At 41.4% G+C, this 26981-nt stretch overlaps 1 protein-coding gene across 1 annotated transcript in view; it reads right to left on the reverse strand.

Moving 5' to 3' along the window:
• Positions 1 to 26981, reverse strand: part of ANKS6 (ankyrin repeat and sterile alpha motif domain containing 6) — a 205582-nt gene that overhangs the window by 33537 nt on the left and 145064 nt on the right. The window contains exons 8-10 of the mRNA XM_053714399.1: positions 26388 to 26437; positions 12646 to 12849; positions 1433 to 1559 (exon numbers count right to left, since the gene is read on the reverse strand). Of these exons, the coding sequence (XP_053570374.1) occupies positions 1433 to 1559; positions 12646 to 12849; positions 26388 to 26437 (381 nt within the window). The remainder of the gene's footprint in view (positions 1 to 1432; positions 1560 to 12645; positions 12850 to 26387; positions 26438 to 26981) is intronic.

Genomic DNA, 26981 nt, shown 5'->3' on the forward strand with positions numbered 1-26981 from the left:
GGCAGCAGATTAGGGGTTCATAAGTATAATGTAGGTGGCGGCGTTTTCCGGAGCTGCAGAGTAGGGGTTAATAAATATAATGCAGGTGTCGACAAAGTCGGGGGCAGCAGATTAGGGGTTAATAAGTGTAAGATTAGGGGTGTTTAGACTCGGGGTTCATGTTAGGGTGTTAGGTGTAAACATAAATTTTATTTCCCCATAGGAATCAATGGGGCTGCGTTAGTGAGTTTTACGCTGCTTTTTTGCAGGTGTTAGACTTTTTTTTCAGCCGGCTCTCCCCGTTGATTCCTATGGGGAAATAGTGCACGAGCACGTACGACCAGCTCACTGCTGACTTAAGCAGCACTGGTATTGGAGTGCGGTAATGAGCAAAATTTTGCTCAACGTTCACTTCTTGTCTTTTAATGACGGGTTTGTAAAAACCCGTAATACCAGCGCTGCATGTAAGTGAGCGGTGAGGGAAAACTGCTCGTTAGCACCCCTAACGCAAAACTCGTAATCTAGCCAACTGTGTGGTATGCAGAGCACTGTTGCAATCAACTAAAAAAGTGCATATTTTGATTTAACAGAATTTATAACATCTATTGGCTGACCGTGTAGACAAAAAAATTAATAATATATTTATTTTCAATAATATATTCATGCAAATAAAACAGAGAATATATACAACCTGTGGTTTTTAAAAAGGTAAAGAGTAGATTTGTATAATCAACAAATCCATGATAAAAAGACAATGCAATAGCCCTTAGTCAGAACATTAAATGAGTAGTAGATTTTTTTCTGACAAATTTCAGAGTTATGTCTATTTCCACTCCCCCGTATCATGTGACAGCCATCAGCCAATCATAAATGCATATACGTATATTCTGTGAATTCTTGCACATGCTCAGTAGGAGCTGGTGACTCAAAAAGTGTAAATATAAAAATACAGTGCACTGTTAATGGAATTAAATTGGAAAGTCTTTTAAAATTTCATGCTCCATCTGAACCATGAAATTTTAATTTTAACTTAAATGTCACCTTTAAATATCAAATTTAAATTGCACATTTAGAATGAGTATTAGGTGGTAAGACACATGCATGCTCAGAGCACTGGCAGTAACTCTTAGCAAGATGTCATGAACACTCAAAGTCTGTGCGAGAGGGGAATGCACATGACCTACCGCTGTATGATTGGCTGGCTGTGTGCTTAGGAAAAGTTAGCCCAGGCTGCAGTTCTTACTTTAACACAAATAGCTTTCAAATATTACTTTCATGTACCTGTAAATGTATTACACAAAAGCATTCTTTGCACATCGGTTTATCCATAACATAACACTTTTTTGCTGCTCCTGATTGTGTGTCTTCCACCATCTAGCATCCAATAAATTACATGTATCACTGTGCAGGTGTAAGTCTTCAAGTTCAGTTTTACAGTAGATGTGTTGCGTACCTGTGACACTGTTCGCTCCTCCAGAAGAGTGAGGTGAATGATTGAAGTTCCCCGAATTGGATGGAGAAGTGGGGCTCCTCGGCAGGCTTGGGAATTTAACTGTTCTCTGTGCTCGACTGACTGAGGTCTGACAGAAATTACAATACAGAATAAATAAAATAAGCTCTGGAGGAAGGTGTACAACATAATCACAAATAGCGGAACAAAGGTTAATTGACTATGGTGGTACCAGTTGTTTTGTCAAGGACACAACTGCATGCATCCCTCCATCTAGGGTATGCCAGAACAAGGACCCGGTTCTCTAAAGCTCTCTAGTCTAGCAAGGTTTTCTATGGTGTCTCCTCAGTAATGTGAGATTCTAAGAAGTCTTGTTAGTTCTGCAAGGGCCTTCAAAAACTATTTAGAAAGGCAAATTTTAGCTTGAGAGCTGCCTATGTCGTTCTAAATGAGAGAGACAAACATTACAATATAAAGCTCTAAAAAAAACACATAGTTTTTATTAACAGTCTGCTATGTTCAAGCTCACAGGATCAAATCACATAAAAGGTAGTAAATATATTTTTAAATAGTTGTATTATCGCTGAAACAAGAAGAACCATAACTTACAAAGTCCCTTACAACATATGTTGTGTCAGTGCTTGTTTGTGACGTTTATATATAAAAATGTATTGGTTCAAGTAACATTAATCAACTGTCTGCTTTTTTCAAAGGAGCCATATCACCCCATGCAGACGTTCAACAGATATGGACTATCTCAGGACTTTAAGAGACATAAAACCCACACACAAAGAAAATGGAATATAAAGCTCATATTTTAAATTAGAAAGGCCTTACTTTTAGGGAGAGTGCAAAAATGACAACAAGAGGCTATAAGTAGATAACATGGCAAAAAGAATCATGGGAAAGAACTTATTGGGTCATGGTTAAGGGGAGTCTTAGGGGCCAATTTACCAATGTGCGAGTGGACATGATACGATGTAGTGTATCATGTCTGCTGCACATCGATAAATGCCGACAGCATACGCTGTCAGCATTTATCATTGCACAAGCAGTTCTAGTGAACTGCTTGTGCAATGCCGCCCCCTGCAAATTCCTGGACAATCGGCCACTAGCAGGGGGTGTCAATCAGCCCAATCGTATAGGATCAGGCGGATTGAAAACTGCAGCCTCAGAGGCAGCAGACAAGTTATAGAGCAGCAGTGTTTAGACCGCTGCTTCATAACTACTGTTTTCTCCACTTTAAAGGGACATGAAACCACATTTTTTCTTTCATAATTCAGATAGAGCATACAAGTGTAAATAACTCCAATATATTTCTATTGTCTATTTTTTGTTCTCCTTGTATCCTTTGTTGAAAAGTATACCTAGGTAGGCTCAGAAGCTGCTGAATCTATCGGAATCATGAGTCATGTATTCTTTCCCCTTATTGCAATGAAACAATCACATTTGAGCTTTTGATGCATTTAAGCCCTTAACGACCGCAACATACCCTGTACATTGCTGATCTTAAGCGTTTGTCTGGGAGTAATAGCGCGGGTCTGCGCTATTAGACCCTCCCTCCTGCAGGCTATTGAAACCCCCCCCCATATAAAGACCAGCGTCCTTGGTCATTAAGGTGTTAAACAAGCCCACATTCTCCCATGGATCAGTTCCATGTTTTGAAAACAAAAAGGGGTCATCTTCTTATAGCTGTCATGTGAAGGGCATAGTAATATAGATCACCTAGCACCATCTATAAACAGCATAAATATGGTAATAATATAGAGTTGGTTTATATAGGGGCATTTCAATAAAACATTTTTAATAAAAATACAAATTGGTGCATTGTAAGAGGTAGTTCTCTGGTGCTTCAGAGAATGCATATATAGACTATAATGGCATATTGTCTAAAGGTGCATGGCCCACTAAAAACAGCACATGATTTGTATGACAAACTCTTTCATACTTTTATGAACAGTAGTGAGGATAAGTTTTTACTCCAATTATCAGTAAACACTTTGATATTGTAATGATATTGTAATATAAAATGTAAAATTATGCCTAGTAAAACATCTTTACAATAACGTTTCTTTATTTAATTTAGCTTACTTTCCTGTCATCAAACATTGAAAATTGAGTTTTTCAATTCTGAGAAAATTGCAAATGGCAAGTCTAACTTTGGCATGTACTTTATATGGTCAAAAGTATGTGGACACTCCTACTAATTAAAGAGTTCATGTGTTTCAGCCACATCCTTTGCTAACAGGTGCATAGTAGTAAAATGGGTCTTACTGAAGAGCTCAGTGCTCATAGGATGCCACCTCTGCCACAAGTCAATTTGTGAAATTTCTGCCCTACTTCATCTGCCCGATCAACTATAAGTGCTATTATTGTGAAGTGGAAGCGTCTAACAGCAACAACAGCCCTGACAAAGAGTGGTAGACCACGTAAACTCACAAAGCTGGGCCGCAGAGTGCTGAAGCGCGTAATTATCTGTTACATCACTCACTACAGAGTTCCAAAATCCCTCTGGAAACAACATTAGCACAAGAACTGAGCGCCGGGAGATTCATGAAATGGGTTTCCATGGCGAGCAACTGAAAACAAGCCTCACATCAGTATGCATAATTTCAAGCATTAGCTAAAATGGTTTAAAATACGCCAACTTTGAATTCTGGAGCAGTGGAAAAGTGTTCTCTAGAGTGGTGAATCACGCATCACTATCTGGCAGCCTGATGGAAGAATTTGGGTGTGGAGGATGACAGGAGAACGCTACCTACCAGAATGCATTGTGCCTACAAAGTTTAGTGGAGGAGGTATAATGTACTGAGGCTGTTTTTCAGGGCTTGGGCTAAGCCCCTAAGTTCCAGTGAAGGTTCATCTTAATGATACAGGAAACAAAGGTATTTTAGACAATTGGGTGCTTTCAACTTTGTGGCAACAGTGTGGGGAAAGCACTTATATGTTCCAGCATGACTGTGCCTCTGTGCACAAAGCGAGATCAATGAAGACATGGTTTGATGAGTTTAGAGTGGAGGAACTGAAGTGGCCTGCACAGAGTGCTGACTTCAACCCCATTCAACACCTTTGAGATGAACTGGAATGCCAATTATGATTCAGACTGTCCAACTTCAGTGCCGTACCTAACAAATGCTCCTTTTGCTTTTTGCTGAATGGGCACAAATTTCCACAGAAACAATTCAAAGCCTTGCGGAAAGCCTTCCCAAGAGAGTGGAGACTGTTATGGCTGCAAAGAGGGGCTAACTCCATATTAATGCCCATGGTTTTAAAATGGCATGTCCAAGAAGTTCATATAGGTGTTATAGTCAGGTATCCACATACTTTCGGCCATATAGTGCATCTGTCTCTAAATGGCCTCTGCAAAACAATGTCATTTTTACTAACAAATTGTCAGTGGCTAGCTATGTCCACTGCAATAACAAATCTTAATTGGCTCCTCTAAATAAGGCAAATGGTGGTTAGAGTTTGCAGCCAACAAGGTCCCTTAATGGATTCAGATTTTTTTTAACACTGACCTAGTATGTTAATTTATTATTTGATTACCTGCATGGCTATTGGCTAAGAGGTGGAAACATCACCTCTCAGCCAAATAACAAAAATAGCATTCTGTCAGGGGCTGCCTTAGCAGCTCAGTGCGGTGAACACTGCTAACAAATAAAGGAGCTTTCATCAATAAGCATTTTATACTTCATGAATGAAAGTCCCCTTTATTTGTTCCAATGGTAAATCCTAGCGTTTCACAAATGCTAGTATTTACCATCACTTTAAGGTTTTGAGTGAATGTTTACTTAATTTTGATCATATATGTTTATTTTGATTTTCAAGTTGATGGCTACACAGATGAAAACTAAAATTCACCTTTCTAAGCACACCATTTAAAAACACAGATTTTATTTACAGATTAAAAAAAATATATATATATATCTTGTGTTCAGTGTATAAAGAAGTGCATTTATCACAGACACTTATGGCACTTAAAAGTGTGTTAATGTATGTTCTACATGTTCTGTAAGGTATAATACGGATTATATGAGTAGACAGTCTTCAAGTTATAGCCATGTTTAGTCTATATCAGGGATGTCCAACACATTCACAAGGGGGCCATATTTAGGGCCTGATACTCGCCAGCATGGAGAGAAATCACAAAATCTTTGGGAATTTTTTTTTACATTGTAAATATATTGTATTTGTAATATAGGGGCCTCTCCTTCACATAAAGAACACTAAATGGCAACATAAATATGTCTCAAAATAAAATTTCTGTTTCTAAATTTTTTGGAGGTGCCTCGTCATAGTGATGAGACGCCTTAGATCATCCCGTCTGAGCGGAGGAGAGCATTAGATCATCGGGCCCTTAATGTTTTCACTCAAAGGACCAGTTATCAAGTATTGAAAGTACTACTAATCAGAACATACTACGGTACTGAACAAATAAATTCAAATAAGCAATGATTTAATTCCATTGCTTTGGATTTCACAAGTGACAAATGTAAACATGGGGATATGGTGCAGTTTTGTACCTCTAATATTGTATTGTAATGAAATTGATCAGTAAATTTAAATATTCATGTTAGATATCCCCAAATTTCCTGTCTTCTACATACCCATCAGAATGCATATGCTACTAAAACATTAATATTACTATTATAAAATTAAACGGACACTAAACACATGGGGGCTGATTTATCAATGTCTTGCAGACCTGATCCGCTGTAGTGGATCATGTCCGCCAGACATTGCTGAATGCTGACAGCATACGCTGTCGGCATTTAACATTGCACAAGTAGTTTTGGTTAACTGCTTATACAATGCCACCCCCTGCAGATTCGCAGCCAATCGGCCGCTAGCAGGGGGTGTCAATCAACCCTCAGAGGAGGCGTATGAGTTAAGGAGCAGCTGCTTCTTAACTCCTGTTTCCGGCAAGCCTGAAGGCTCACGCGGAAACAGATGCATTGGGGCCGATTGACTGTTTGATAAATTGGCCCCTAAGTCTAAACATTTTGAAATTAACATTTGTTTGTTACATTTTTTTTTTCAATAACTAAACTCCAATCACTACTTAGTTTTGGGGAACTGATACATGTTTGCCTCTAGAGGAGACAAGGCTAGCCACATTTATTATATTAGTTTAAAGTTCATCGTTTTGCAGTTGCTATCTGCTGAACCAGTTAGGGAAATATATGTAGCAGGGTTATCCTTCATATGTCTGCATCTTTAGTTCTGAGAATTAGAAAATCTTCAAAGCTAATTTACATGAAAAACAGAATTTATGCTTACCTGATAAATTACTTTCTCCAACGGTGTGTCCGGTCCACGGCGTCATCCTTACTTGTGGGATATTCTCCTCCCCAACAGGAAATGGCAAAGAGCCCAGCAAAGCTGGCCATATAGTCCCTCCTAGGCTCCGCCTACCCCAGTCATTCGACCGACGGACAGGAGGAAATATATATAGGAGAAACCATATGGTAACGTGGTGACTGTAGTTAGAGAAAATAATTCATCAGACCTGATTAAAAAACCAGGGCTGGCCGTGGACCGGACACACCGTTGGAGAAAGTAATTTATCAGGTAAGCATAAATTCTGTTTTCTCAAACATAGGTGTGTCCGGTCCACGGCGTCATCCTTACTTGTGGGAACCAATACCAAAGCTTTAGGACACGGATGAAGGGAGGGAGCAAATCAGGTCACCTAAATGGAAGGCACCACGGCTTGCAAAACCTTTCTCCCAAAAATAGCCTCCGAAGAAGCAAAAGTATAAAATTTGTAAAATTTGGCAAAAGAGTGCAGTGAAGACCAAGTCGCTGCCTTACATATCTGGTCAACAGGAGCCTCGTTCTTGAAGGCCCATGTGGAAGCCACAGCCCTAGTGGAGTGAGCTGTGATACTTTCAGGAGGCTGCCGTCCGGCAGTCTCAAAAGCCACTCTGATAATGCTTTTAAGCCAAAAGGAAAGAGAGGTAGAAATTGCTTTTTTACCTCTCCTTTTACCAGAATAAACAACAAACAAAGAAGATGTTTGTCTGAAATCTTCAGTAGCCTCTAAATAGAATTTTAGAGCACGGACTACGTCCAAATTGTGTAACAAACGTTCCTTCTTTGAAACTGGATTCGGACACAAAGAAGGTACAACTATCTCCTGGTTAATATTTTTGTTGGAAACAACCTTCGGAAGAAAACCAGGCTCGGTACGCAAAACCACCTTATCTGCATGGACCAGATAGGGCGGAGAACACTGCAGAGCAGATAACTCAGAAACTCTTCTAGCGGAAGAAATTGCAACCAAAAACAGAACTTTCCAAGATAATAACTTAATATCTACGGAATGTAAGGGTTCAAACGGAACCCCTTGAAGAACTGAAAGAACTAGATTAAGACTCCAGGGAGGAGTCAAAGGTCTGTAAGCAGACTTGATTCTAACCAGAGCCTGAACAAACGCTTAAACGTCTGGCACAGCTGCCAGCCTTTTGTGAAGTAAAACAGATAAAGCAGAGATCTGTCCCTTCAAAGAACTTGCAGATAATCCTTTCTCCAACCTTCTTGTAGAAAGGAAAGAATCTTAGGAATTTTTATCTTGTTCCATGTGAATCCTTTAGATTCACACCAACAGATATATTTTTTCCATATTTTATGGTAAATTTTTCTAGTTACAGGCTTTCTAGCCTGAATAAGAGTATCTATTACAGAATCTGAAAACCCACGCTTTGATAAAATCAAGCGTTCAATCTCCAAGCAGTCAGTTGGAGGGAAACCAGATTCGGATGTTCGAATGGACCCTGAACAAGAAGGTCCTGTCTCAAAGGTAGCTTCCATGGTGGAGCCGATGACATATTCCCCAGGTCTGCATACCAAGTCCTGCGTGGCCACGCAGGAACTATCAAGATCACCGAAGCCCTCTCCTGATTGATCCTGGCTACCAGCCTGGGAATGAGAGGAAACAGTGGGAATACATAAGCTAGGTTGAAGATCCAAGGTGCTACTATTGTATCCACTAGAGTCGCCTTGGGATCCCTGGATTTGAACCCGTAACAAGGGACCTTGAAGTTCTGACGAGAGGCCATCAGATCCATGTCTGGAATGCCCCATAATTGAGTTATTTGGGCAAAGATTTCCGGATGGAGTTCCCACTCCCCCGGATGCTCCTCCATCGCCAGGGAACTCCTTGTTCCCCCCTGATGGTTGATATATGCAACAGTCGTCATGTTGTCTGATTGAAACCTTATGAATTTGGCCTTTGCTAGTCGAGGCCAAGCCTTGAGAGCATTGAATATCGCTCTCAGTTCCAGAATGTTTATCGGGAGAAGAGAGTCTTCCCGAGACCATAGACCCTGAGCTTTCAGGGGTTCCCAGACCGCGCCCCAGCCCACCAGACTGGCGTCGGTCGTGACAATGACCCACTCTGGTCTGCGGAAGCTCATTCCCTGTGACAGGTTGTCCAGGGCCAGCCACCAACGGAGTGAATCTCTGGTCCTTTGATCTACTTGGATCGTCGGAGACAAGTCTGTATAATCCCCATTCCACTGTCTGAGCATGCACAGTTGTAATGGTCTTAGATGAATTCGCGCAAAAGGAACTATGTCCATTGCCGCAACCATCAAACCTATTACTTCCATGCACTGCGCTATGGAAGGAAGAAGAACAGAATGAAGTACCTGACAAGAGCTTAGAAGTTTTGATTTTCTGGCCTCTGTCAGAAAAATCTTCATTTCTAAGGAAACTATTATTGTTCCCAAGAAGGAAACTCTTGTTGACGGGGACAGAGAACTCTTTTCTATGTTCACTTTCCACCTGTGAGATCTGAGAAAGGCTAGGACAATGTCCGTATGAGCCCTTGCTTTTGACAGAGACGACACTTGAATCAGGATGTCGTCCAAGTAAGGTACTACTGCAATGCCCCTTGGTCTTAGCACCGTTAGAAGGGACCCTAGTACCTTTGTGAAAATCCTTAGAGCAGTGGCTAATCCGAATGGAAGTGCCACAAACTGGTAATGCTTGTCCAGAAAGGCGAACCTTAGGAACCGAAGATGTTCCTTGTGGATAGGAATATGTAGGTACGCATCCTTTAAATCCACCGTGGTCATGAATTGACCTTCCTGGATGGTAGGAAGGATCGTTCGAATGGTTTCCATTTTGAACGATGAAACCCTTAGAAACTTGTTTAGAATCTTGAGATCTAAAATTGGTCTGAATGTTCCCTCTTTTTTTGGGAACTATGAACAGGTTGGAGTAAAACCCCATCCCTTGTTCTCCTAATGGAACAGGATGAATCACTCCCATTCTTAACAGGTCTTCTACACAATGTAAGAATGCCTGTCCTTTTATTTGGTTCGAAGATAATTGAGACCTGTGGAACCTTCCCCTTGGGGGTAGTTCCCTGAATTCCAGGAGATAACCTTGAGAAACTATTTCTAGCGCCCAAGGATCCTGAACATCTCTTGCCCAATGAGCAAAGAGAGAAAGTCTGCCCCCCACCAGATCCGGTCCCGGATCGGGGCCAACACTTCATGCTGTTTTGGTAGCAGTGGCAGGTTTCTTGGCCTGCTTACCCTTGTTCCAGCCTTGCATCGGTCTCCAGGCTGGTTTGGTTTATTTTTAGCCTTAAAAGACCTATCCTGAGGAAGGGCGTGGCCCTTTCCCCCAGTGATGTCTGAAATAATCTCTTTCAAGTCAGGGCCAAACAGTGTTTTACCCTTGAAAGGGATGTTAAGCAATTTGGTCTTGGAGAACACATCCGCTGACCAAGACTTTAGCCAAAGCGCTCTGCGCGCCACGATAGCAAACCCTGAATTATTCGCCGCTAATCTAGCTAATTGCAAAGCGGCATCTAAAATAAAAGAGTTAGCCAATTTAAGTGCTTGAACTCTGTCCATAACCTCCTCATACGAAGATTCTTTATTGAGCAACTTTTCTAGTTCTTCAAACCAGAAACACGCAGCTGTAGTGACAGGAACAATGCATGAAATTGGTTGTAGAAGGTAACCTTGCTGAACAAACATCTTTTTAAGCAAACCCTCTAACTTTTTATCCATAGGATCTTGAAAGCACAACTATCTTCTATAGGAATAGTAGTGCGTTTGTTTAGAGTAGAAACCGCCCCCTCGACCTTGGGGACTGTCTGCCATAAGTCCTTTCTGGGGTCGACTATAGGAAATAATTTCTGAAATATAGGGGGAGGAACAAAAGGTATGCCGGGCCTTTCCCACTCCTTATTTACTATGTCCGCCACCCGCTTGGGTATAGGAAAAGCATCGGGGGGCACCGGAACCTCTAGGAACTCGTCCATCTTACATAATTTCTCTGGAATGACCAAATTGTCACAATCATCCAGAGTAGATAATACCTCCTTAAGTAGTGCGTGGAGATGTTCTAATTTAAATTTAAACGTTACAACATCAGGTTCTGCTTGTTGAGAAATTTTCCCTGAATCTGAAATTTCTCCCTCAGACAAAACCTCCCTCCTGGCCCCTTCAGATTGGTGTGAGGGTATGTCAGAACAGTTATCATCAGCGTCCTCTTGCTCTTCAGTGTTTAAAACAGAGCAAACGCGCTTTCTCTGAGAAGTAGGCATTTTGGATAAAAAGTTTGCAATAGAATTATCCATTACAGCCGTTAATTGTTGCATGGTAATAAGTATTGGCGCACTAGATGTACTAGGGGCCTCTTGTGTGGGCAAAACTGGTGTAGACACAGAAGGGGATGATGCAGTACCATGCTTACTCCCCTCATTTGAGGAATCATCTTGGGCAATATCATTATCTATGGCATTATTGTCCCTACTTTGTTTGGACACTATGACACAATTATCACATATATTTAAATGGGGAGACACATTGGCTTTCATACATATAGAACATCGTTATCTGATGGTTCAGACATGTTAAACAGGCTTAAACTTGTCAACAAAGCACAAAAAACGTTTTACAATAAAACCGTTACTGTCACTTTAAATTTTAAACTGAACACACTTTATTACTGAATATGTGAAAAAGTATGAAGGAATTGTTCAAATTTCACCACAGTATCTTAAAGCCTTAAAAGTATTGCACACCAAATTTGAAAGCATTTAACCCCTATACAGTCCCAGGTATCTGCTTTGCTGAGACCCAACCAAGCCCAGAGGGGAATACGATACCAAATGATGCCTTCTATAAGCTTTTTCAGTGGTTCTTAGCTCCTCACACATGCATCTGCATGCCTTGCTTTCCAAAAACAACTGCGCATTAGTGGCGCGAAAATGAGGCTCTGCCTATGACTAGAAAAGGCCCCCAGTGAAAAAGGTGTCCAATACAGTGCCTGCCGTTTTTTTAATACAATTCCCAAGATTAAAATAACTCTTCAAAGTTATAATCCATTAAATATGCTTATAAAGTAATCGTTTTAGCCCAGAAAAATGTCTACCAGTCTTTAAAGCCCTTGTGAAGCCCTTTATTCTTATATTTAAACTAAGAAAATGGCTTACCGGATCCCATAGGGAAAATGACAGCTTCCAGCATTACCAAGTCTTGTTAGAAATGTGTCATACCTCAAGCAGCAAAGTCTGCCCACTGTTTCCCCCAACTGAAGTTACTTCATCTCAACAGTCCTGTGTGGAAACAGCCATCGATTTTAGTAACGGTTGCTAAAATCATCTTCCTCTTACAAACAGAAATCTTCATCTCTTTTCTGTTTCAGAGTAAATAGTACATACCAGCACTATTTTAAAATAACAAACTCTTGATTGAAGAATAAAACTACATTTAAACACCAAAAAACTCTAAGCCATCTCCGTGGAGATGTTGCCTGTGCAACGGCAAAGAGAATGACTGGGGTAGGCGGAGCCTAGGAGGGACTATATGGCCAGCTTTGCTGGGCTCTTTGCCATTTCCTGTTGGGGAGGAGAATATCCCACAAGTAAGGATGACGCCGTGGACCGGACACACCTATGTTGGAGAAAGGGGGGGGGCATAAATAATTAAAGTATATTGCAAAGTTGTGTAACAACAGATAACTAAACATTTTATAATAAAATTTAAAGGTGTTTACTTCCCTAAAAAAATACCTACCTTGTTCAAAAGCAAACAGAATTATTTTTGGAGAAACAGAGGGCCCATTAAAAAAAGAAACAGAGGGCTCATTTATTGGAGGGCAATAGTGTGGTTCCCCAGCTTAAGGTTGGAGAAGTCTGATAATATATAGTCCTATGTGCCATTACGTACAATATAATACACAGTACTTACAATATCAGAATTCCCACTGCTGTTGAAATTGGGTTTTGAGAGCCTCTGCGGCATTGATGTTCGGCTCTGCTCTATTTTACCATCCCTGCTGATCCTGGATCTGTCAGAATTCCACAGCTCAAAGTTGGAAGGAGGTAGGAATGGTGGGATTACAGCTTTTAGCTTGTCATTTGGGAGTTTGGCAAAGGGTGCTCCATTCTTTAACTAGGGAGATAAAGACACACAATGTGTACTGAGATTCACAGGATTAAAAGGACAGTTCTCATTTACAAAATAATCCTTAAAGGGACAGTATACACTTTATTAATCTTAAAGTCTTACCTTAGATTAAGCTGCAAATAGCCTCCTGTACTCTTTTTATATCATGCAGCAGGAACAGTAAAAAGTTATTTCAAAATTAATAGTATTATTGGCCAGTTTGAAATGACTGCCAAGTTCAGCCCACTGATTACATCATGATCTAGGCTGCATTTGGCATCCAATCACAAAAGGCTCACTAGTTGGATTCAACAGACTGTCAATGCTATTTAGCAGTGTCTAGATGCAGTCCAGATCGTGATGGCATCAGTGGCCAGAAACAATATTCATTTTAAAATAACTTTTTTACTGTTCGTGCTGCATGATATAGAAAGGGGTGCAGGAGGCTATTTTCAGCTTAAATTAAGGTAAGACTTTAAGAAGACTAAGGTGTAGACTGTTCCTTTAATGTTTTTAATTAGTGTAGCATTATTAGTGCCACTTACCCACTGAAAATGCAAAAAGTTCAATTATATGGTGCAATTGTTTTTTTTAAAGGGACATATACCTAAAACCATTTTTTTTGTGATTCAGATGGAACATATAATTTTAAGAAAATTTCCAATTTACTTGTATTATATTTACTTCATTCTCTTGGTATCCTTTGTGGAATAGCAAGTAAGTAGGCTCAGGAGTGATTTAATATGATATACTGTGCAAATTGTTGCCAAACTGTTGACATATAGTTCTTCCGAAATGTGCACGCTATCTACCTAAGTATTCTCTTCAACAATGAATATCATTAGAAAAAAGTGAATTTGATGATAGAAGTAAATTGGAAACTTTTTAAAATTGTATTCGCCATCAGAATCATGAAACAAAACAATTGCTCTAATGTCTTTTTAATTAGATTAAACAAAAAGTGGCATTATATGTTTCAAATCATACTTAAAGGGATATGAAAACCGAAAAAAAATCAATCTGCAATCAATTTTGCTTCATTCTCTTAGTATCCTTGATTGGAAAAGCAGCAATGCACTACTGGGAGCTAGTTGAACACATTGCGAAGTCAATGGCATGAGGCGTATATGCAAAGCCACCAATCAGCAGCTAGCTCTCTGTTCCTGGGCCTACATAGGTATGATTTTCAACAAAGGATACAAAGAGAACAAAGAAAATTATATAATAGAAGTAAAATGGAAAGTTGTTTAAAATTGAATGCACAATATAAATCATGAAAGGAAAAGTTTGGGTTTTATGTCCCTTTTAATGGAATATTAAAACTAAACAGTTATTCAATACAAATCACATAATAAGCCTCTGCTTATTATACTGAAAAACAAAATGTATTCTTACCTGATAAATTTATTTATTTCCGGATATGGAGAGTCCATGACATCAATTACTAGTGGGAATATCAATCCTGGCCAGCAGGAGGAGGCAAAGAGCACCACAGCAAAGCTGTTAAGTGTCACTCCCCTACCCATAATCCCCAGTCACTCGACCGAAGGGAAGTGGAAAAAGGAATAACACAAAGGTGTAGAGGTGCCTGAGGCTTAGTCAAAAAGAACTGTCTTAAATATAAGGGTGGGGTTGTGGACTCTCCATATCCGGAAATAAATAAATTTATCAGGTAAGCATAAATTTTGTTTTCTTTCCTAACATATGGAGAGTCCACAACGTAATCAACTACTAGTGGGAACCAATACCCAAGCTAGAGGTCACAGATGACTAGGGAGGGAAAACAAGACAGGCAGACCTAAACAGAAGGCACCAGCGCATGAAGAACCTTTCTCCCAAAAGAAGCCTCAGTCGAGACAAAAGTATCAGATTTTGTAAAATTTGAAAAAGTATTCAGAGAGAACCATGTTGCAGCCTTCCAAAACTGTCCTACAGAAACTTCATGTTTGAAAGCCCAAGAAGAGGAAGCAGCCCTCGTGGAATGAGCAGTAATTCTATCAGGAGGCTGTTGACCAGCAGTCTCATAAGCCAAACCGATTATACTTTTCAACCAGAGGGAAAGAGAAGTAGCAGTAGCCTTCTGACCTCTACCCTTTCCAGAGAAACAACAAACAGGACAGAGGACTGGCAAAAAAACTTAGTCGCCTGTAAGTAGAATTTTAGACCACGCACAACATCCAAGTTGTGCAACAAGCGTTCCATATGAGAAGAAGGAATAGGACATAGAGAAGGAACAACAATTTCCTGATTAAAATGTCTATCCGAAACCACTTTGGGAAGAAACCCCAACTTAGAACGAAGAACCACCTTATCAGCATGAAAAATAAGGTAAGGCGAATCACACTGCAAGGCCGAGAGTTCCGAGACTCTCCGAGCAGAAGAGATAGCAATAAGAAACAAAACCTTCCAAAATAACAACTTAATATCTATGGAATGCAAAGGCTCAAATGGAGCCTGCTGCAAAACTTTAAGAACAAGGTTAAGGCTCCAAGGAGGAGCAACAGACTTAAACACAGACCTGATACTGACCAGTGACTGACAAAAGAATTTAACATCTGGTACATCCACTAGACGCTTATGCAACAAAATAGATAATGCAGAAATCTGACCCTTCAGAGAACTGGCTGACAATCCTTCTTTCAGACCTTCCTGGAGAAAATACAAAATCCTAGGAATCCTGACCCTACTGCAAGAATAGCCCTTGGATTAATACCAATTAAGGTATTTAGGCCGTACCGTATGGTAAATTTTCCTAGTAACAGGCTTGCGAGCCTGAATCATAGTCTCAATGATCGACTCAGAAAAACTACACTTAGACAGAACTAAGCATTCAATCTCCAAGCAGACAGCTTCAGAGAAACGAGATTTGGATTAAGGAATGGACCCTAAGTTAGAAGGTCCTTCCTCAGAGGCAACCTCCAAGGTGGAAGAGATGACATCTTCACTAGGTCTACATACCAGATCCTGCTAGGCCATGCAGGAGCTATTAGAATTACCAATGCTCTCTCCTGTTTGATACGAGCAATGACTCGTGGAAGGAGAGCAAATGGAGGAAACAGGTATGCTAGATTGAAATCCCAAGGAACCGCTAGAGCATCTATCAGGGTGGCCTGCAGATCTCTTGACCTTGAACCGTACCTTGGAAGCTTGGCGTTCTGCCGAGATGCCATCAGATCCAACTCCGGCACCCCCCATTTGAGGGTTAACCTGGAAAACACCTACGGATGGAGAGCCCACTCCCAGGGATGAAACGTCTGTCTGCTCAGGAAATCCGCTTCCCAGTTGTCCACTCCTGGAATGTGGATGGCAGATAGACAGCAATTGTGAGCTTCCGCCCACCGAACAATCCGAGCCACCTCCCTCATAGCTAAGGAACTCTGAGTTCCTCCCTGGTGGTTGATGTAAGCCACTGAGGTGATGTTGTCTGACTTAAACCTGATAAACCGGGCTAAGGACAACTGAGGCCAAGCCATCAGAGCATTGTAAATCGCTCTCAACTCCAAGATGTTTATGGGGAGAGCAGACTCATCCCGAGTCCATAGTCCCTGCGCCTTTAACGAGTCCCAGACTGCTCCCCAGCCCAGCAGGCTGACGTCCATCATCACAATCACCCAGGAAGGTCTCCGGAAGCATGTGCCCTGAGACAGATGCTCCTGAGAAAGCCACCACAGGAGAGAGTCTCTTGTCGACTGATCTATATCTATCTTCCGAATGATCTCCATTCCATTGTCTGAGCATGCATAACTGCAGAGCTCTCAAATGGAATCGAGCAAAGGGAATGATGTCCATGGAAGCAACCATCAGACAAATTACCTCCATGCATTGAGCCACTGATGGCCGAACAGTAGACTGCAGAGAGAGGCAAGAGGAAAGAATCTTGGATTTTCTGACCTCCGTCAGAAATATTTTCATAAATAGGGAATCTATTATGGTCCCTAAGAAAACTACCCTTGTAGCTGGAAAAAGGGAACTCTTTTCCAGATTCACTTTCCTTCCGTGGGAACGTAGAAAAGACAACAAGATCTCAGTATTAGAGTTATCTTGTTGAAAAGATGGAGCCTGAACCAATATGTCGTCCAGGTATGGCGCCACTGCAATTCCCAGAGACCTGATCACTGCCAAAAGAGCCCCCAGAACCTCCTGGGACCTGTAGCAAGGCGAAACGGAAGAGCTACAAACTGAAAGAGTCTGTCTAGAAAAGCAAATCTCAGGAACTTGTGATAATCCCTGTGGATGGGAACATGAAGATACGCATCCTTCAGGTCTATGGTCGTCATGAACTGACCAAAGGAAGAATGGAATGAATAGTTTCCATTTTGAAGGACGGTACCCTGAGAAACTTGTTGAGACACTTTAGGTCTAAAATGGGTCAAAAAGTTCCCTCCTTTTTTGGGAACCACAAACAGATTTGAATAGAATCCTAGACCCTGTTCCCTCACTGGAACAGGAACAATCACTCCCAGGGAGGAAAGATCTTGAACGCAGTTAAAGAATGCCTCTCTTTTTATCTGGTCTGCAGATAATCTTGAGAAGTGGAACCTGCCCCAAGGAGGGACATTTTTTAATTCTATTTTGTAACCCTGAGATACTATGTCCACAGGATCTGGGACATCTCATATCCACGCTTGACAAAACAGGGAAAGTCTGCCCCCCACTTGATCCAATCCCAGATCGGGGGCTGACCCTTCATTCTGACTTAGATTCAGCTGAGGGTTTCTTTGATTGCTTCCCCTTATTCCAAGACTGATTGGGTTTGGAAGAAGACTTAGACTGTTCCTGCTTGGAAGAGGAAGACCTTCCTTGGAAGTTACAGAAAGGAACGAAAATTAATTTGACGTCCTTTAGGTCTACTTTTCATGTCTTGTGGTAGAAAAGATCCTTTTCCACCAGTAATATTAGAAATTATTTCTGCCAGACCAGGTCCAAACAAGGTCTTACCCTTGTAAGGAAGCGCCAGAAGCTTGGACTTAGAAGTAACTTCCGCTGACTAAGATTATAGTCACAACGCCCTGCGGGCTAGCACAGCAAAGCCAGATATCTTGGCTCCCAGTTTAATAACTTGCATGGTAGCATCAGAAATAAAGGAATTGGCTAGCTTGAGAGCCTTAATCTTGTCTTGGATCTCCTCCAAAAGATGTCTCCACCTGAAGTGAATCTAACAAGGCGTCGCACCAATAAGATGCCGCATTAGACACAGTGGCAAAACAAACTGCAGATTGCTATTGAAGACCTTAATGAACATACATCTTCTTCAAATAAGGCTCCAGATTTTTGTCCATTGGATCCTTAAAAGAGCAGATATTCTCTATAGGGATCGTAGTTCTCTTAGCCAGAGTAGAAATGGACCCTTCTACAGGGCCGGACTGGGAAATAAGACCAGCCCTGGAAATTTGTATGGCCCGGCCCAGTCCCGCCCCCCTCTGGCTCAGCCTCGCCCCCCCCCCCCTCCAACTCATGGCCCAATCCAGCCCTGCACAAAGTTGAGTGTGTGTTTTACTTACACACATTATATATATATATATATATATATATATACATACACACACACTCTCTATTCTTCACAGCAAAGCAATTCTGCAAATGTCAAATGGATGTGGAAGAGTTAACCCCCCACATTAACAGCCCTGTGCAATAACTGTGACATCTGAATGTGCTTTTACGGTTAGCATAAGATAAGTGCATTGTTTCCAACCTCTGCCCCTTTCCCCAATTAAACATCACCATTAGATCTCTTCTCCAGACCCACAATAGGATTATAAAGATGAAGGAAGTAATATCCCCGTCTGCTTCATTAGAGACAGAGTATAAGACCAAACCAAATCTATACCCTATATTGATAATAATATACATATAATTGTGACGTGCCCCTTCTCGCTGATGCTTACCCCTAAACTCACTATTTTGAATTAACATACATTAATACATATCTAACCTTTCTTAAGTTTTTTTTTTTAAGTTTTATAATTTTTTGGAACCTCATCTTACTGTTATTAAACGTATTAGTTGTAAATGCTGAGTCTGGTGTTCACTGTTCTGCCTCTGCGTAACTGCGTCGACGCCCATGACCGTCCGTTGCACACGTGACCCCACATGGCCTCCAACTCAACTAGGTTAGTTGACGCTCCCTCCTGACTATGTCACGTGTGAGACGAGTGATAACGAAAGTGACGTTCTAGCCGGGCGGGCCTGGCTCACCCACACATTCCCTGGCCTCATCCAGTGACAGGTGAGCTGTGAGTGATAGACAGACTCAGACAGTCTCTGAACTTGCGGTAGGTTGCGGCTGGTTATTTGTTATAACTTAAGACAGTCTACTCTAGTCTATAGTGTGTCTATTACTACTAAGCAACAAGAGCAACTCTAGCAGCAAATCTATTCTAAATGTGTATATGTGTGATGCTGGCCCACTGGCAGCATGCATCACACATATACATACTGTACAGTCAGAATAGATTTGCTACTAGTTGCTGGCTGGCACTGAATGGGACTGGTGGAAACAGGGCACTCACTGTGGCAGGCGGAGCGTGAGCTGAGCACTGATTAGCGGCCTGGCGGAGGCCCACGCGGGCACTGCCACTGCTGCCACAATCGCATCAAAAATATTCACTGGCGGCGGCCTGCGGCCTACACCTAATGCAATATGCAAACTGCAAATCATTACTTGCAGCTGCTGAGCCAAGCCAACTACTAGCCGAAGCCGAGTGCCGTTAATGCTAATTGCTGCTCTGAGCACTCTACTGGCACTCAGCCAGCCCAGCCTGCTCTGAGCTCTCTAGTAGCACTCAGCCAGCCCAGCCTGCTCTGAGCTCTTTACTGGCACTCAGCCAGCCCAGCCTGCTCTGAGCTCACTACTGGCACTCAGCCAGCCCAGCTGAGCTGCCGGCCGGCGGCCCACCAGGATTTTTCTCGGTATCCCGGCTGCCCAATCCGGCCCTGCCCTTCTACTTTAGGCACTGTGCGCCATGAATCCTTAATGGAGTCAGCAACAGGAAACATCTTTTTAAAGACAGGAGACGGGGAGAAAGGAATCCCTGGCCTCTCCCATTCCTGTGCAATAATCTCCATTGCACGTTCTGGTCATAGTAGTTATTAAATTAAAGGGACAGTCAAATAAAAAAAAACTTTCATGATTTAAATAGGGCATGTAATTTTAAACAACTTTCCAATTTACTTTTATTACCAATTTTGCTTTGTTTTCTTGGTATTCTTAGTTGAAAGCTAAACCTAGGAGGTTCATATGCTAATTTCTTAGACCTTGAAGGCCGCCTCTAATCTAATAGCATTTTGACAGTTTTTCACCACTAGAGGGCGTTAGTTCATGTGTTTCATATAGATAACATTGAGCTCAGGTACGTGAAGCTCCTAGGCGTGAGCACTGATTTGCTAAAAATTCAGGTCTATCAAAAGAACTGAAATAAGGGGGCAGTTTGCAGAGGCAATGATACAAGGTAATTACAGAGGTAAATCGTATATTATTATATTATTATAACTGTGTTGGTTATGCAAAACTGGGGAATGGGTAATAAAGGGATTATCTACCTTTTTAAACAACATTTCTGGTGTTTACTGTCCCTTTAACTAGATTTCATAGAGTTGACAACGACAAGAGTATCAGAGTCTTCTAAAGTAGCCAAAACCTCCTATAACAATACACAAAGGGAAGGTGTTCAAGCTTAAATCTGAAGGTTTCTACTTCAGCATCAGATGAAGGAATTATACTATCCGAATCTGAGATTTCACCCTCAGAAGCTACTGACATATTCTTCTCATCAGACGTATGATGAAGAGCAACGTGAGTAGTAGCAGATGGAACAGAAACCTTACTATCTGAATCTCTAATTTTCCTCTTGCGTCTTACCTTTAGCATAGGAAAGGCAGATAAAGCCGCATATACCGCAGTAGATATCTGGGCAACAATTTCTGCAGGCAAAAAAAAAAAAAACTCCTCCAGGAGGTTGAGAGGAACTGCAGGGCACTGTATGTGACACCATAACGGCTTGGGACATATGAGGGGAAAGCTGCGGCATTGCCTGAACAGTATCATCCTGAGAAATATTTGGCTCAAAGGGCAATATTTTATTCTTATACTTTAGTATTGAAACTCAACATGAGTCAAAAAATTGTATGGACACTGTCATGAGATGCAGGACATATGCAGGACACAGCAATGATGGTACAACTCTATTTTATTACAGAGCACAGCAACATACATCTATTCAGGTTGATTGTACTAACTCACTGCTACACAGACTACCGGACCTAAGCCCCGCCCCCAAACTAGTGACATCACATCCTGCTCTCATCACATCTTCCCCTTTTTCAAAGGCGAAGCATACATTTGAATATAACAAATAACAAGGTATACGAACAGAGTATACAACATTTTTTTTCCGAACAATATATAAACAAATAGGTTCAGAAAATATAAATGCATAAATTAAATCGTGACTTGGACATCAGGGTAGACTACCCTAGTCCACAGTGACCATGGGATTATTCTGCCCATACTTCCGGTCACTGTTCTAGCTAAAGTCAGTCCCTATATCGGGCCGGAAGTTTCACCACTCTTCCGCTTGATGTAACTTTGCATGAACTGTCCTCTGATACAGAAGATGGTGAATAAGAGTCTGCTGGAGGCAAAGATATATCCCCGCTGTGATCTTGCTGAGGGGAAGGCACCTCTCTTAGAACAGGGGCTCCCACCGGCGGTGGTACTGAGGCATCCGGTTCCAGACTCTCAGGTACAGGCTGAATATGTCTTCGGTTACGGCGTGTAACCGTCCCTCCATCAGTAAGGACTGTATAAGACCTTGGTTCTGGAGAGCGTCCAATTACCGTACCAGGCGTCTTCCATTTTTTCTCATCATCCAGTTTAATTCTGACACCTTGCCCCGCATTCAGTTCCTGTAAGGGCCTGACAGAATGTCTCGTGTCGTAGAAGAAACGATAACCCTTTTTGGCCTCTTCATCCCTCCTAAGGACTTCGTCCCGAGGAACAGGGCCAGGCGGCTTGAAGACACCCACTGAGGGTAAAGTGGTGCGAATCTAGCATCAGCTGTGCCGGGCTAAACCCGGTGGCTTGAATGGGCGTCACCCTGTATGACAAGAGGGCTAGGTACGGCTCAGATTGCTTTAGAATTAATTTTGTTGTTTGAACTGCCCTTTCAGCCATTCCGTTGGCCTGCGTATAATGTGGACTTGACGTGGAATGTACAAAGTCATATTCCCTGCTGAAAGCCCTGAACTCTGTAGAAGCGAACTGCATACCATTATCACTCACCAGCTCCATTGGAATGCCCCACCGGGCGAACAAGCTCTTCAGGCGAATGATAACGGCTTGACTTGTGATATCATTCAGGGGTGCAATTTCCAAATACCTGGAATAGTAGTCAATCACAACAAGGAACTTTTTTCCGTGCAGTTCACACAAATCAGCAGCTATTTTCTGCCACGGCCCCGCAGGCAGCGGAGTAGAAATCAAGGGCTCCCTTCTCTGAGTAGGCCGGCGTTCCCGGCAAAAGGCACATTTAGACACGTGATTTGCAATGTCGGAGCTGATCCCAGGCCCCACACAGCTGTAGCTGCCCTTTCTCTGCACTTTGTAATGCCTAAGTGGCCATTGTGAATCCTGTTTAACATCTCCTTCCTCATGCTGAGTGGGCACTGAGTTTATCCATAACTATATCAAAGTTAAATTCTTCCCCTTCTTGGAAAGTAAAAGCATTGAACACTGGCTCCACATCTTTCCCCATAGAGTATAAAAGAGAATTAACTTGTACTTCACCACTCTCCTTGTTCAGTTTGGAAGCAATCCTGAAGCGCTGAAACCGCTGACGCCATGTGGGCCAAGCTGCAGGCTGAGAGAAGTCAAAAGGCTCAGGTGGGGAAAACCTTGACATTGTCATTGATCAGGAACAGAAGCGCAGGCCAGAACTTCTGACACCATGTCATGAGATGCAGGACATATGCAGGACACAGCAATGATGGTACAACTCTAATTAATTACAGAGCACAGCAACACTCATCTATTCAGGTTGATTGTACTAACTCACTGCGACACAGACTACCGGACCTAAGCCCCGCCCCCAAACTAGTGACATCACATCCTGCTCTCATCACAGACACAACAATTTGCGCCTCTAGGCACAAAAAACATTTGTTATAAGGGATATCTTCAGATTACATGATTAAAAACAAAGTCCCCACAGAAAAAAAAAAAAAATTGTAGAAAATGTACTATCACTTTAAATGTACAAAATTTTTTATATGCGCAACATACGCAATTACACTAAATTCCTACAGACATCTCTACACCTCAGATTTACTGATTTGCCTTACTGCACTGATCCTTAGACCTAAAGACCAGAGTTGATATGGAGCCAGGCTCGCCGTAGCAAGCCAATGCTGAAGACAGAGGAGGAATGGCACCGCTCCTCTTCGCCTCAGGGAGGCGTGTCATGTGACCGAAAAACCCGGCACTGAATAGGAACTGCGCAGCATAGTATAAAGCGCATGTTCCGTTGCCGGAAAGAAAGTGTCTTTTTTCTGTTATCCGTACTTTGTCGCTTAAACAACAGTCACTTCCAACTGATATGCAACCAGCTACCTAAAAACGGCTCACTAACAACATATAGAGAGTACACTTTAAAACACTTGACAACTTGTTTAGTGAATCATAAGAGCCCATAATAACTACTGCGTCTCAGTAAACACACACAGTCCTGTTATATACTGTGAGCCCCACATTCAAAAGTGCCTGCACCTGCCAAAAGAAATCCTGTAGCATAAAGGATTTACAAGTCCCAATAAATTTGCAGAGTTAACTATATTAGGAGCACTGATCCTTATGACTATGACCTCTGTATAGCTAACTGTCTTGTAAAGTGCAGTCTTCATACCTAGAAGACAAAGAGCACTTACCTGCAGTCTAGCCGTCCAGCAGGAGGACAGCTTACAAAGTGTGAGAGGACACATGCTCCTCACAGGGACCTGTAGAAAAAAGAAAGAACAGAGTAAACCTACTCTGGCTTTCTATACTAGGGCAGCAAAATGTTAGAAAAATGCAGCAAGGCAAACCTCACAAGTTCCTAACTGCTTTAAAGTCTCCACTACTCTACTGCAGAGACTGACGTGAACTACAGCTATACCCAAAAATCTTGCTTGTAGCATAAGGAAATCAAATTTTGTTCAGACACCAAAACTTTACCTCCTCCATTGACAGAGACAAAGAGAATGACTGGGGATTATGGGGATTATAGGGGAGTGACACTTAACAGCTTTGCTGTGGTGCTCTTTGACTCCTCCTGCTGGCCAGGAGTGATATTACCACTAGTAATTGATGACGTTGTGGACTCTCTATATCTTAGGAAAGAAATAATTATCTCTGATGTATATTTGTTCTTGTAAAGAAACATATATTTAAGCAAATATATTAAATGGTATTGTCTGTGAGTAATGTTGTTTTCCTTATCCAATACCAGCAATTTGATGGCCAATCTCAAGTAAATACATTTTGTGTCTAAAATCGACTTTCAGATATATCTTCTATTTCAGATGAACAATTATAACTTTAGGAAAATGTTAATTAGACATACTTTGAGTTTTAAATGTGTGCAATAATATCACCACTAATGTGTACTAATATTTTTTAAAAATCTGCTATTTGCCTAGGGATAGGACATGCCCATGATGATGAAAACAGAGCATGAATTTTTAACAAACTCTAAATTTACTTATATTATCACATTTGTTTTGTTCTCCTGGTATCCTTTGTTAAAGAATAAACATATGATTGCTGAAAGTAGCTCAGAAGTGTAAACGTGTCTTTAGCAGTCTATGGCAGCAGTGTTTACAACATTGTGGGCCAGTTTATGAGTGGAGCACAATATTGGGCTTACGCCAGGGTGATATTTGCGCTCTACTCAGTAATACCATTGCACGTAAATATATGCTGGTATTACAACTAAAACACAATTGCAGCAAGCCAAGCGATAACGAGAGCAAGCTTCCATGGGCTCCAATGGGAGCTTCGTTTTCATGCCAGCAGCCACGGCAAACAACCTAGCGCAGTGCAGAGGGCAATTCGCCCATTGACCTCCATGTAAAGGCACTTAAGGTGCGTTTCTTTTCTTTCAAATACCCCACATCCCCTCCACTTTAACCTCTTATAACTGCTTCATACAGTTGTTTTTTTTAAATGATGCTCATATTTATATTTTATTTTAAAGTACTGTACTGTTCTCTTTATTTTGGGGGCAATAGGGGCAACTTTTTATCTTTAACCAGAGATTAGCCCAAAGTGATATTGCGAACTCGCAGTATCATTAACCAGACACTTATAATGGTTGTTTTTTTAACGTGTGCCCACAAATGGGCAAATTTACCCACTCTTAATCTGGCACTGTATAATTGCTATAAACAATGTTGCAAATACTGCTGCCAGATGGCTATAGACACGTGCAAGCTCCTGAAATCACCTTAGATTGCTCTTTAACAATGCATACCAAGAAAACTAAGGAGAATTGATAAAAGAAGTAAATTGGAAAGTTGTCTAAAATATCATGCTCTATCTAATCCATATAAATTTAATATTGACTTTACTATCCCTTTAAGGACCACATATAAATGTATCTCTATTAAACAAACAAATTATAACATATTTTCCAAACATGTCCAGTGGCACATGACCAGATTTAGGAAAGGTTGAAGGGTATGGTTCCAGTTTGTCTGTTGTTCTCCCCTCCAGAGGGCTATTTTGAGTTGTCGCCATCTTGTTTTCTCACCAAGCAGAAGAACCTGAAGCACAGAACTTCCGCCCACTTTTTCCTGAGGCCACAAAACTATGGTAGAGATACTTAGTTCTGCTTTTACCCAGGGCTGTAAAAAATAAGTACAGCAGGACTGGCATATGGGTTGCCAGTTGGTCAAACCTGAGCTACATAACCCCAAGCTTAAAAAAAAATAAAAAAATCCACATATATCAATGTATGATTTAAAAATGGATTCTTATACACCTACCCTATAAAAAGATTCTATAGGCTCATGTGCCATATCTGTGCAGCTGTTTCACATAACTAAGAGATCCTTATTTTCTCCACTAAGCAGAGAAACAGCAGAGAACCCAAACTGGAATATAAAGGTATAGTTAGAGTTTTTATTAGTAAGGCTTAGGGGCCGAATTATCATTGTGTGAGCGGACATGATCCGATATTGCAGATCATGTCTCCTGCACATCGATAAATGCCGACAGCATACACTCTCTGCATTTATCATTGCACCTGCAGATTTGTGGCCAATCGGCCACTAGCAGGGGGTGTCAATCAACCCGATCATATTCGATCGGGTTGATTTCTGGCGATGTCTGCCCGCCGCCTCAGAGCAGGCGGACAGGTTATGGAGCAGCGGTCTTAAGGCTTGCCAGAAACACGGGCATCAAGCTCTAATATGCCCCTTAGAGTTTAAAGACTGTTATCCCTAACACAAACCATAACATACATGAATATCATTTTGATTGTGTCTTTTGCAAAAGTAGTAAAAGTCCTTACCATTGTAGTCAGTAGTACGTCATCATTCTCAGTCTTCGTAGAGCCCAGACCTGAGAGGCAGAAACATCTTACTAAACAAAGTGCATAGTACAGTAAGCTGGCTACTATAATACTCAATCAAACACAATTCACAAAGACAGGAACAGTCTCTTCAGTTCCTATGTTATAGTAAGAAATCTAATGAGCGAACATTAAACACCAAGTGCCAGATTACAAGTGTAGCGCTAAATATAGCTTTTGTGAAAGCGATATTTGAGCTTCACTGAGTAATACCAGATCTGATCTCTGGTTAATTTTATAAACGCTAATAACGCTGGTAATGGCTGGTTATTTATCGCACACCCACAAACGGGCAAATTTGCCTGTTTGCTCACGAGCGATAAATTAGCGATCCACTTGTAATCTAGCCCTAAATAAACGCTAGCTATAATGGTGCATTCAAAGCAAAGATTAGACTGAGAATAAAAGTGTAAAGTTCTAGTTTGTATAAAATACTTCAGTTACTATACAGTTATGGGTGGGTGAAACTTACGCTTCCCTTTTGTAAACTATTTTGCTGAGGGCAATTAGGGATAAGTAAAGTGCGCAAACAAT

This window comes from Bombina bombina, chromosome 5 (assembly GCF_027579735.1).
Source record: "Bombina bombina isolate aBomBom1 chromosome 5, aBomBom1.pri, whole genome shotgun sequence".
NCBI lineage: Eukaryota > Metazoa > Chordata > Amphibia > Anura > Bombinatoridae > Bombina > Bombina bombina.